At 38.9% G+C, this 12,500-nt stretch overlaps 1 protein-coding gene and 1 long non-coding RNA gene across 3 annotated transcripts in view; one reads left to right on the top strand and one right to left on the bottom strand.

Annotated features, from left to right (window-relative positions):
- Positions 1-1,108, top strand: part of LOC142481180 (electrogenic aspartate/glutamate antiporter SLC25A12, mitochondrial-like) — a 13,903-nt gene extending 12,795 nt beyond the window's left edge. Inside the window, exon 5 of the mRNA XM_075582750.1 lies at positions 410-1,108. Coding sequence (XP_075438865.1) covers positions 410-581 — 172 coding nt within the window. The 3' untranslated portion in view covers positions 582-1,108. The remainder of the gene's footprint in view (positions 1-409) is intronic.
- Positions 1,109-2,623: 1,515 nt separating this feature from the next.
- On the bottom strand, positions 2,624-12,493 carry LOC142481179 (uncharacterized). Of its 2 annotated transcripts, none has more exons than XR_012795623.1 (4): positions 11,788-12,493; positions 10,041-11,278; positions 8,900-9,019; positions 2,624-2,831 (listed from the first exon to the last, which is right to left on the bottom strand). It is a non-coding gene; the product is annotated as an uncharacterized LOC142481179 (long non-coding RNA). The 2 variants fall into 2 exon arrangements; XR_012795624.1 differs by lacking the exon at positions 2,624-2,831 and adding an exon at positions 5,617-7,263.
- Between the last annotated feature and the right edge of the window lie 7 nt (positions 12,494-12,500).

Below are 12,500 nucleotides of genomic sequence, written 5' to 3'. Positions count from 1 at the left end.
AAGCATGGCAGCCTCTTATTTCAAACGATCACAGTAACTCTGTTAACCTAATGTAAATATGGGTCTTAAACGTGCAGGTTTAAAATTGGAATTCAAGTTGAACTCCCCCGTGAACTGTGGATGAATGGAACATTCTAAACAGCTGTTGAGTAGAGTGACAGCACGTCCACTGTATCCATGACAACTGTCTAAGCCAATCATAGTGTCCAGTGTCTGAACGTTCCATACACGTGGCATTGTTGGAGCCAGATAATAAGGCCACTGAGCTTAGCAAAATGGAGCATTTTGGGGGTAAAATAAAGAGCTTTACAGTATGGAGCTCCCCGATTGGTTGTTGTCACAACCTTGTGCTGCAATCAGATAGCACATTCGCGTTCTTCGGTAAAACATTTTCTGTTTCTCTTGACAGCAAACCTGCTGGTGCTGAACCTGCTCCAAAGACCAGAATCTCTGATCTTCCGCCTGCAAACCCAGACCACATCGGTGGTTACAGACTGGCCACAGCAACGTTTGCTGGCATAGAGAACAAATTTGGCCTTTACCTTCCCAAGTTTAGGTCTCCTGGCGTGGCTGCACCTTAGCCCACATCTGCAGCGTCTGTACAATGTTGAGACGTTTTAGCCTTGTCAAAGGGTGCGATACGAACAGTATTTAAAGAAGCAACGGTACAGTATCTATCTGGTCAATTGCATGTGGGTTTATCGGAGCTGCTTGTCCAATTATAAAGTTATTTCTATATAATATATTAATTTGTTGAGACGAATCACTTGTTTGCACAGAAGAGATGTCAGGCTTCAAATCAGCGCATAGAATGTATTCTTGTTTCCCTAAAGAGGGCATGCATTGTTTTCATAGGTTTTGCTTTACATGGCTTTGCACTTATTGTTACTGTACATATTGTACATCTGTACAGAGACATTGTGGCACATGAACAAGATCGGTTACTCTTTTTACAAGTGGTGGTGCAATTCTGAATGGTGGAAAATGTACAGAACATTTTGAAAGTGTTTTATTAAGACCCATGGGATTATATAATGTATTAGATATGATTTAAATTCATTATTTTTCTCATATTGATGTATTTTATGGAAATAAAGCATCAATGTTTTGTTGCATTCCTTTTTTTTGTTATGAAATAGTAGGTTCATTAATTCAGGGTTGCCAGGTGTCCAGTATTGAATCGGACTGTCCTGTATTTGGACACTGTCCAGTACAAAATGAGGTAATAATGGACATGTATGTGTCCGTCCGGTATTACCTCTCTGGACTTAGTAAGCTGACTGGCTTGGGGGGGCCGCAGGATTTCCCCGAGCAGGAAGAGAGCAGGGCTGTTCAGCTTTCTCCATCCTTATTGGCTACTGCTTGATAATGTAGCCGTGCAGGAGCCTGGCAACCCTATCTATCATGGTTATGAATGGTTTCAGGCATTTTAGTAATAGGTGTCAGGTGGAATTCATTAACTGTAGTAAAGATTCCATCAGATCTTCCATTTATTTTTTTTAAATCCTGTTTTGGCAGAAATGTGATCAACTTTGAGGAAAGTGGCAGAGTAGGTACATACAGTATGTAGGAGACAGATCTGCGAGATACAACTATTTCTCTCTTCCTAACTAAGAGCCATTAGATCAGGGCTGACGTCAGGTTTCCTAAATTAGTAACGGATGTTATTTTCATTTAACGTATATACACAAAAGTAATTGTATGCAAAAACAACTGTTTAAATCATTAGCATAAGCTTACCATCACATTAAATTGGGGGGAGAGAGATACTCGTTTTTTCCGCATCTCAAATGACTTGTAAAGGTGCGTTTGGGAATCTATACATGATACCTAGACACAAAAAGGAAACCACTTGAGACACCTGTACAATATGTTAATTTGGATATGCAGACTAATGTCACATGACTTAAATTTGCATATTTTCCAGGTATGTTGCTTCTTGTGCACATGTACTGTATAAAAGGTGTTTGTTACACCTATGTGTTGCATAAAGGTGTTTGGGGAAGTATACGTCACCTGGAGCCTAGTAAACTCTCTCCCTTAGTGTTAACCTGAATGGCATTTAATGGATAGGTGGTGTTAGGGGGAACGTCTCTTTTGCATATCACGAGCACTCACCATATGTTGGGCTAACGTTAGGTTAATGGTAACGGATATTCACAAAAGAGAATAACCAACCGTTATTTATGTTATCGTCAGGTTAAATAGGCTAACAGAGCTTAAGGCATCTAGCCCTGAGGAAGTATTTTTATTTTGAAATGAGTAGGTGAGATATCTACAGGCTGCTATGTATTGGGGTATTGCATATGGCCTCCGAGTATTGAAGCTTGGCATGATTATCTTATACTGAGCAGTGTATTTCTACAATAATTTTTTTCCCCAAACAAAAAAAAGCACTCAAAAAAAAAAAGTGGTGGTGGTACTCATATCTTAGTAAATGTAAAACGCCTCTCCCACCCCTCTGTTCCCTTTTGAATGTTTTTGATCAAGCACGCGAGACCATTGCGCTAAATCAGCATCTTCACTATCAAGCATCCTTTTTTGATTGATTCTTTTAATTGTCTGTAAAATACATCCTGATCAATTGGAGGATCATTTTTGCAATTTTTTTGTAAAGTGAAACTCCCTGGAAGAGTAGATTTTTCAGTGACTTTGGTGGCATTGTCATAGCAAGCGCGTGGGATCGTTCATCTTTCTTCAAAATCCTGTACAAGAACTTTTATTTTTTTTTGACCTGCTCTGTACAGGTACATTCTGCGCTCTTGCAAGTCCAAGCTTAATTTGGACAATTCTTGGAGAGCATTACACATCGGTCCCGTGTCAACTTCACTCTGAAAAAAAAGGTATCAGTACAGCCTACCAACATGTACCACCAAAAAAAAACCCACTGCTTTTACTGTACATTTAAATTGAAGAACTAAGCTCTGATGGACAAAATGAATTACCGCAGCTTGTTGCCTTTGCAATGTATGCTGTCTTCATGGCTATAAGGTTATGGCTGTGAATGTAAAAAGACCTTTCATTGATGCAATAAAAAATGGGTTTGTGTCAGACTAAAGCTGCAGTTCAAGCTGCCATTCAATATGTTCATCAATACAATCTGCAGATCGATCCGTTCTCCTGTAATCGATCGCTTGCGGAGGGTTATTTAATTCAGTTCTTGCACAGCATTGTGGGCAATGTAGTCCTGGAATATGATTGGGCAGTTACTAGATACAATTGGTGCACTGCTAGAGAGAGGGTGGGGCTCAAGAGCCAGAGCCTATCAGAAGGGGAAGGGGGCTGTCACTTTGGAAATGCTTCCTACATTAGAAACATGTCTTTAAAACATTTTTTTTAAATGCTACAAGTATTTTCACATAGTACAGATCTGATTTGTTAAAAAAAACCATGTAGGATATTGCTTGACCTGCTGCTTTAATGCACTAACCCACTATCATAGCAAACAAGGTAAATACACTATTTCTTACATTTTTAAGCGAAGATTAATTAATTATTTATTTATAAAACATTTTACCAGGAAGTAATACATTGAGAGTTACCTCTCGTTTTCAAGTATGTCCTGGGCACAGAGTTAAGACAAATAATACATGTTTACAAAAACAGTTACATAATGAGCAGGGTATACATTATATACAAGACATTGCATGCACCGTTAAAGATATAATTAATACTTAATACACAATATGTTCAGAAATATGGTAGGTGCATTAACCTGATCATTTTTAAACCTACATTTTTTAAATTCTTTTACACCCCTCAATAATTGTAGATGAATGTATCTGTAATCAGCGCTGTTTTTATAGTTGAGTGGAAATATAGGTTTAGTGTAACCACTGCCTGAGTTTAGTGTAACCACTGCAGTCCGATATGCAATATGGCACCCCTAGTGGTAAGGTGATAGGTTCTATAAGCTTTATTGAATGGAGCATTACAATTAGGTAATTGTTAGTACAAGAGCCAGCGAAGCTGATAAGATTGCCAACAAGTAACAGTATATAAAGTAAGAAAGTAAATGCACCAAAACAGCTTTGTAAAACACTACAAGATAATGGATAAATAATGAGGAACATGCACAGTTAAACTGGAAGGGACAAAGACTGGAGAACCAAGATCAGTCTTTGTTATGGCTGCCAAGAGACTAAACTGTGCCAAAGAAGTTCATTAATATTGTGAGAAACAGCAGAGAAGAATACAGTGGTGGAGGCTTTGCGATTACACTACAATGGAGGTTGCTGGCAACTTTAGGAACAGTTGTAGTACATCTGATATCACAAACAAATAAAACAGACTACTCCGCCCATAGAGCTAGAATTGCCAAAACGAACGAAGCAAGAACATGCAGTGTTTAAGGAGCCCAGTAACTATTGAACTAAATTCTCAGTTGAGTTCAAAGGAACGAAGATCAAAAGAACACGGAGGTGTTAAAAGAAGAAGCAGCAAGAGGGTTAGGTACGCAAAGGGTATCTGGTGACACTGGAAGGCATCAAATGGGCATGTGCTAGGACAAGGGTGCTCAACTCAGTCCTCAGGCCCCCCCAACAGGTCATGGTCAATCAAAGACTGAGCCACTGATTGAGCCACCTGTGCTGAAGCTGGGATATCCTTACAACCTCAACTGGTGGAGGGGAGGGTCTTGAGGACTGAAGTTGAGCACCACTGTGCTACAAAATCATTAGGGCTATTCACATGCGACATATAAAGTGCAATTTTTGCTGTTTAGAGAGATGAATCTCCTGGGAGTGTAATTAAGCCTTTTCACAGAGCAATGGTAGAGATGTCCAATCCATTATGCAAGATCCATTTGCACTGAACAATGTCATGGTAGGCCCATAGAAACAGATACATTTAAGTATGTCAAATATAATTCCCTTTCAGAGCAGTTTTTCATTGAAATCTTGCTAAAATAAATGTATAAATATGAATATATTTGCCAAATAATTTTTCACTAATAAGATAGTGGGAATTTGTGAACCCTTTAACGACAAAGCTGCTCAGTCAGCAAGAGGGGGTTAAGACTGTGTTTTTAGGTATAAGTCTCCAGAGACGACAATTTTATCTGTTATAACTGGTGTGACCTGCAGAGCATTGTACACAATGTTAGCACCATTAGGGAATGAATTCCTGCTGGGATCGAAGTAGTAGCAGAAGTAATATAATAACTTCTATATCTGAAGCGCCTTTCAATTCCAAGGTACATTACATTTCTGCTTCAAAGAAATGTACTCAGCCATCTCTAGGATGGAATCTACCTTTCTAGAAATATGAGAGACTATTGGTAACTGCATAATGAGTTAGAGTCTTTAATTATTAGTTAAAACCAGGTTTTGGTAAAAAGACAAAATTTGCTTTTGCCTGCTGGGTTTAATAGACAAAGTAGTATTGAAAAATAAATATATTTTTGTAAAAATTCAGTCTATTATAATGTTTGACCGTTAACCAGCAACTAAACATACCCATGTGAATCATTGATAAACCAGTATAAACTGATGATTGGGTACATACATATCATCGTACTAGAATACTGGAAGAAATCCTTGAGAAACGAATCTTTTTGGTTTTATTTAAATATTTCAGTCTGGCAAAATACAACGTGCAATACAATTTATTCAATAATTTCAATAATTTATTGTATCTTTCTGATAAGTGTCATGGTCATACACAGACTAATAAGATTCTAGTTAAAATCTGTTCGAACTTTGTAGGCAAAAAAAAACCCGGCATCTAATACATTTGTAAGTTTTGGCTTAAATATCCAAACACTTTGCTGCAGAAAAGACCAACAGCAAGGACTGCAAGGGGTTAATTCTATTCTCTGCTGGACAACAATTAAATGCAAATGATGGAGTCTAGGCAGACATGGAATGATCCTGTCTCTTCCAAGTGAGCAGCCTCCATATCTACCATCAAAAAGGTGATGAAAACACACAGGGCAAATGTCAAATTGAACAGCATGATTTGGGATTGAAAATAGAGGGGATAGTTTTGATGAGATAACCTGTTGGAAAGCCTGAAGGTATGCCTCTTAAAAACTATTCAACAAGACTAACCTCCTGAAGACACAGCTCTGATTACAACAGCCAGTCACTGTATGAGCTTCCTCTAATGGAATTTTATTTAGGGTTTTTTTTTTCACACTGAGAATTTCCCAGAATATTTGTGATTAAATGTCGAAATGCAACAAGCTTAGGGCCTCATGCAGAGAGCATCGTTATTTAGAAATTCGCCATTTTTTGTACAATTTCGCGCAGAAACCGGCAGAAAATGTCGAGTTCCGAAAAACGCGCCATTTTGTTTTTTCAATTGCTAAAATTCGCCTCGCGGCTGGCGAGAACCTCCATCTCGCCATTTTTAAAACTCTCCGAATGCAGAGAGGTGCGAACGGCAAGTAGCCAAAAAATGGCGCGATTTTTGCCGCGCCAGGAAAAGATGGCAAGATGGCGCTCGCCGCCTATAGTAAAGGGGAAAAAAAAGGCGCAAATTTGTTTTTACACGTTTCTGAAGCGCGCATCTCGCCAATTTAAACTCGCCACACGCATCCATGTTAAACATAGCAGAATTCGCACTTTTCTGCATATGGAGAATAAAACTCTCCAAAAAAGCTACTTTTTATGAAATTCGCCAATTTTAAAATTCTATGCTCTCTGCATGAGGCCCTTATTTCTTAAAAGGAAGTTTTACTTTTAGTAAATGTTAGGATTTTTTTCACATTTTTCTGTATGATCACGTAGGACTGTATGATCCTGCAGTCCGATCAAGGTACTTACAAAGAAGCCCCTCATAGTTAGTCAATCCAAATTCAGAGGCTATAAACTACTAAACATTTAGCAATTATTATTAAGTTAAAGATGAAAACCTATCAATGCTTGGGTATTACACATGTAACAAGCCCAGCATGTTTTGCCTTTAGCTTAGGTCTCCTTTTTAACAAATGAAGGGGAACATTTATCAATGCTTATTTGTAAACTTGACTTGTGATTCTTAGCTGGGGTATCTCAATGGTTTAAAGCAGCATTTGCATTCAATATGTGCATCAACACAATCTACACACTGACAAGTGATTAGCCAAGTTGCTGATCGAACCGTTCTCCTGCGATCGATCGGCGAAGATTTGGCTCGGGGGTTCACTAAATGTCTGTCAGTGCAGCAGAAGAGGACCCAAGATGCAAAGTTCTGTGGGGAAGGTCATGTGACCAGGCAGTCACTAGATACAATTGGTGCACTGCTAGAGAGGGCACAGCTCCAAAATGGGTGTGCCAGAGCCTGTTTCAGAAGAGGAAGGGGGTGTGACTTTGTAAATGGTTGCTATAGGAACAAAAATGCTTGTAACATCTTACATTAAAATGTCTTTAAAAATATATATTTTTAAACGCTACAAATATTTTATCATAGTACAGAACTGATTTAAAAAAAAACCACATAGGATATTGCTTGAACTGCCGCTTTAAAACTAAGACACAGTCAACCATATGACTGTATGTTAAGAAACCACAATTTTCTTTCCGTTTACTGTACTTCTAAATGTTCACTGGAGACCCACACAGGATAGGATACAGAAATATATATATATTTTAAATATAACGGGTTTCCGTACTTGTTAATATCCATCAGGACCTAGAAACAATCTTCATTTCTTTACTGTGCTACATATGCATTTCAAAAGTACTGTACATTACTAGGTTGCCCAGTTTTTGTTTACCATTCTAATTTGCATCTCTATATCCTCTTAATATTCACCGTCTGTAAATGAACTTTTGTTTGTGTACAGGAGGGCCCCGCTCATACGGCAGGTTCCGTTCCAGGCTGCCGCCATAAAGCGGGGCCCGGCTGTACTGTATTGTACCTTTGAAAACAGGTGCAGAGCTGTAAACCGACTGTTTTGCTGACAAATGGTATCTGACAAGGAGTTGCGCACGCACTAAAATTGTTGTTTAGTGACAGCCGGATACATTGCTGCTGAGCGCGTCATGCTGAAAATCGCCGGAGAAACGGAACAAGCGCCGAAGCCAATGAATATGGCTATACATTGGGAAACGCTGTATGAGCGGAACGCTGTAAAGCAAGGCCCTACTGTACATAGAATTTATTGAAACAGTACATACAGACACAACTAGGTAAGAATTCAGTTGATCTACATTACTGGTTTTGAAAAGCGTTCAGTCTTTGTAGTGAAAGTACATGTTTTACATCATGTCAACTCTTCGCATCTAGTTCTTAAATGGGTCTTTTAGCAAGCAATATATTCAAAATAATTTATTTTTCAAACATCTAAAATGTAAAAGTGAAGCCCTAGAATGAAAAATGGACTCATGGCGGCAAAATTTGTTTACCGGGATTGTTCATGACACACACACACACACACACACACACACACACACGTTCATGACACACACACACACACACACACACACACACACACACACACACACACACACACACACACACACACACACACACACACACACACACACACACTTTGTATCGCAAACAAAAACGATATACCGTCTAATACATTTAAATTATTACAGATTAGAAATGATTCTTTAATATAAGTTGTAGTTTGGCTTCTTTGGAAAGTAAGAATTTGTATTTTTAACTGGGAGGTGCAGGTCTAACAAGTGTTCCTTCCACATAGCCCAACCTGTCCCAGTCAATACAAAAATAATGAGGACAGAAGATGATCTGTTTGTACAGTAAAGCCCCTCAAACTTTCCCTCATTATGGGCAACTTGAAAATCATATCATGTTAAAAAGCATAAGGCAGACCACAAGTATATATTTGTAGATCTGCATAAAATAGATTTTAAAAATACAGAATCAGGTGCAAAAAAATAAATGAATAAAAATTATCACCCCAATTAAAGATTTTAAAAAAAGTATGTATTTTGTAAATACTTACGTGTCTGATATTTGTTAAAAAATGCTTTTTAAAAGTCCATCTTGTGAGCAATCTACCAGACTTAACCCGATATACGCGTCACTGAAAATGGCTCATTGGGTCTTTTGACAGCCTGTACCTCTAAGGGAGGAAATTAAAACAAAATAAATACCACTTTTCTTTTTGTTTAAAAAAAAATAAGTTTTAGGTAATTGGTTCGGTGTACGCGGTGCCGGCATTAAGTATTTCAGACCTAACAATACAGAGACTATCGCAGACATTCCTTAAATGTGCTCTCCACAGGGTCTCAGAAAAATTGTAGGAGCAATTTCTTGAATCTCATTTTTCCAGCAATTTTTTTACTCGATACCCTGTAAAGACTGACTGAAGTGTATTTCAAACTATTTGCACTAATCACCACCCTTATATTGGAGAAGAAAGGCAGATATGGCGTAGAGAAGGCCAAAAACAAAAAAACAGGATCATCTCCCCAAAACTATTTTTTCTGCAGTCAATATTTTCTATTCCTTCCGCGGGTTAGCAGTGAAAATACAAGAGAATGAATATTTAGAAAGGTCTAGTCTAAATCTGCGCTTATAGTGTCTGCGACAGCGACGTCGCTCCAAATCAAATACATCGACTCCGTCGCAAGCGCTTATAGTAAGCGCGACGGAGCAACGTTGTGGCAAATTTTTTTGAAGCTGGGTCTATTTGATTTTTTAGAGACAGTCGCCACATGTGACGGTCTCTAATCCAATCAGAGACTGCGGCCCGCCCCCTTTCCTAACAACGCTGGCGACAGTCGCGGAAAACCTAATTATAACTTTCGTGGGTGGCAACGGGTGACGTCATCGGTCGCGTCGCCAGCACTATAAGTGCGGCCTAGGGGTGGCCAACTCCAGTCCTCAAGGGCCACCAACAGGTCAGGTGTTCAGGATATCCCTGCTTCAGCACAGGTGGCTCAGTCGCTGACAGCCACCTGTGGTGAAGCAGGGATATCCTGAAAACCGGACCTGTTGGTGGCCCATGAGGACTGGAGTTGGCCACCCCTGCTCTAGTCATTTAGTGTAGATAAAATACAGATCGTGAGCTAGTAGGAGACTCCAACCATATTACTCAATGTGTCCAACTGTATTAAAACAGCAGTTTATGTGGTCATCACCGTTACACCGCATCATTTCTAGCAGGAAAATCCTTTCTTGCAGCTCTTTTCTGCTGCTGGATGGGAGCTGGAGGGTGTTTGAATGGACTGGGTTGCCAGCAGGTGTAAACTGTTGGCAGGAGACAAAAAAACATGTTTTCTGGGGTTTCCTTCCATCTAAAAGGTTTCTTTGTTGATAGCATGAAGTGCATAGTTATATTCAGTGAAAGCTTGTATTGCAACATTGTTTTTATTGACCCCCATGATAAATGAACAAGTACAGATTTACGCCATTGAAAGAACGTTATTGACAGGGAAAAGTATAGTTGCTAATAGAATCTGAAGTATTTTGCTTGCGGTATGGACATTCCTCATATTCAATGTTGAAAGTCCATTGCTCTGCATTGCTTGATCCCGCTGCACTTGTTGGGTTCTTTATATTAGTTTTTAGGCAGTTTTTGTATGTGTTTAGGTTAATAAAACAGGCAGCTTTGGACCGATAAGAGGTAATAAAGCCCGGATCATGTGCGTTAATGCTGAAGCCTCGCTTTTACTTCATTTACTTGACACGACACAAGGAGTATTTCAGTCAGTCAGAAATATCAGTTTCATTTTAATAAAATGGCATTACTTAATTACCATTTTGCTCAACATAAAAGCTACAAATGTTGTAAGGTGTCTACAGACGACAGTTGCATGCAGTAAGATAACATATCACTGTGCGTGCTATAACATTAGCAGTCCTTTACATACTGAGCCCTAATGCAATAGTACTATCCTGAGGCGGAATTTTCATTTAAAAATAATTAGGATTTATATTAGTAAGTTAACCTGTTTTTATAAAGTGGATCATTGAACAGCTCATCCAACAGCAACGTTACACCAAGGCTCGACAGTCTTAGCAAAGGTCAGTCAGCTTTACTAGTAACATCCATCCACAGACCAGGAGGAGTATGTATGTAAGCACATATAAATAAAAAAGGGACACTGCATTTGTTTGCAATGAAATTTATAGATCGTTGTAGTCCACAGAACCTATCCACATATTTCTTCTTAAGTTAGCTTTTGAACAGAAACGTGCTACAGTTCTGGAGGGTACATTACGTCAATGCCAACTTGCCCGGTCTCTGACATTGGACAGGCTTTTAGCCAGGTATACGATTTGCTGCTTCCTCTTCTGCGTCAGCCCTGTTGGCGTTGATATCTGCAAGAGTTCTAGCAAAACGGGTCCATTCATCATTGCGAGGCACAGCAATTTGCTGTAAGGAAATATTTTTCAGTACACACACAAATATAATATTTACACATATATATTACATGGCTATATACAATGTACCACAAGTTGAATCATATACACCATGATGATTTGATTACTTCAAAAAAAAATTCCACATAACTCAGACCCACAGTATTATATGTTTATTTGTGCAATGCTACTGGGAAAGGGACCTCAAATATACAACAGTAAACAAAAACCTCAATGTACATCCAATGTGTCACATTATTTAGTTCATTTCTATGTTGTCTTCTCATAAGTATGGGTCATGTAGTTCTATCTTTCGGCCAAAACATACTGAGCCAACAACCATGTCAAGGTAAACCCTATCAGCAGGTTCCTACACTACCAATGTTATACTGAGAATAGAACAAAAAATTCCAGAATGCTATGAGGAACTGAAAAAGGACCGGTCTTAGTGATGCAGTTGGCCACCCCCTTAACAAGCAAGTCAAAAACAAATTAGTAACTGCTTGAAGACAAATCACATACCTCTCCCACGTCATATATAAATATCTGTCCTTCTGAGTCTCCTACAGCAATCTCTCTCCCGGAATGAGTCCATCTGACACGGTTGAGGGCAGGATTGCCATCCACTGTCATGCTGGCGGTGGGCACCTATATTCAAAACAAGTTATGATTTATACAATATTTCTGATTGCAGACTTTGGCTGCACTATTCCTTTTAGGCATCTCCTCAACATGCTATGAAGACATCTTCACCATGCTGGAGAATTTATTTATAAAATGTTTTGACAGGAAGTAATACATTCAGAGTTACCTCTCGTTTTCAAGTATGAGAAAGGTTCAGTTCTGTTGAAATGCATGGGCCTAAAATCTCATCCAGCACAGTGACGTCTTAACATATTGAATAGGTCCTTCGTATTATTAAAAACATAGCTATAAACAAAAATCACACAGACCGTGCATAATACCCATTGATACATATAAAAAAATAAAAAAGGATGTCTGGACCAAAACCCAGTACCGGAACCAGAATGTACCTACAGCAATAAAAAAAAAAAGTTATTTACTCACCCACACAAAAGCTCCCAAGCATTAATTTGAACACTACTGCCCAGCTTACTAATCATCTCCCTCAAACATTCACATACCACCCAGGAGCTAGGTTAGTCGTTGACTGCGTCACTGATTGAGCCACCTGTGCTGAAGCAGGGATATCCTTAAAACCTGACCTGTTGGTG

Source organism: Ascaphus truei, unplaced genomic scaffold (assembly GCF_040206685.1).
Source record: "Ascaphus truei isolate aAscTru1 unplaced genomic scaffold, aAscTru1.hap1 HAP1_SCAFFOLD_2458, whole genome shotgun sequence".
Lineage (NCBI taxonomy): Eukaryota > Metazoa > Chordata > Amphibia > Anura > Ascaphidae > Ascaphus > Ascaphus truei.
This window is presented reverse-complemented; position numbering and strand designations above follow the sequence as displayed.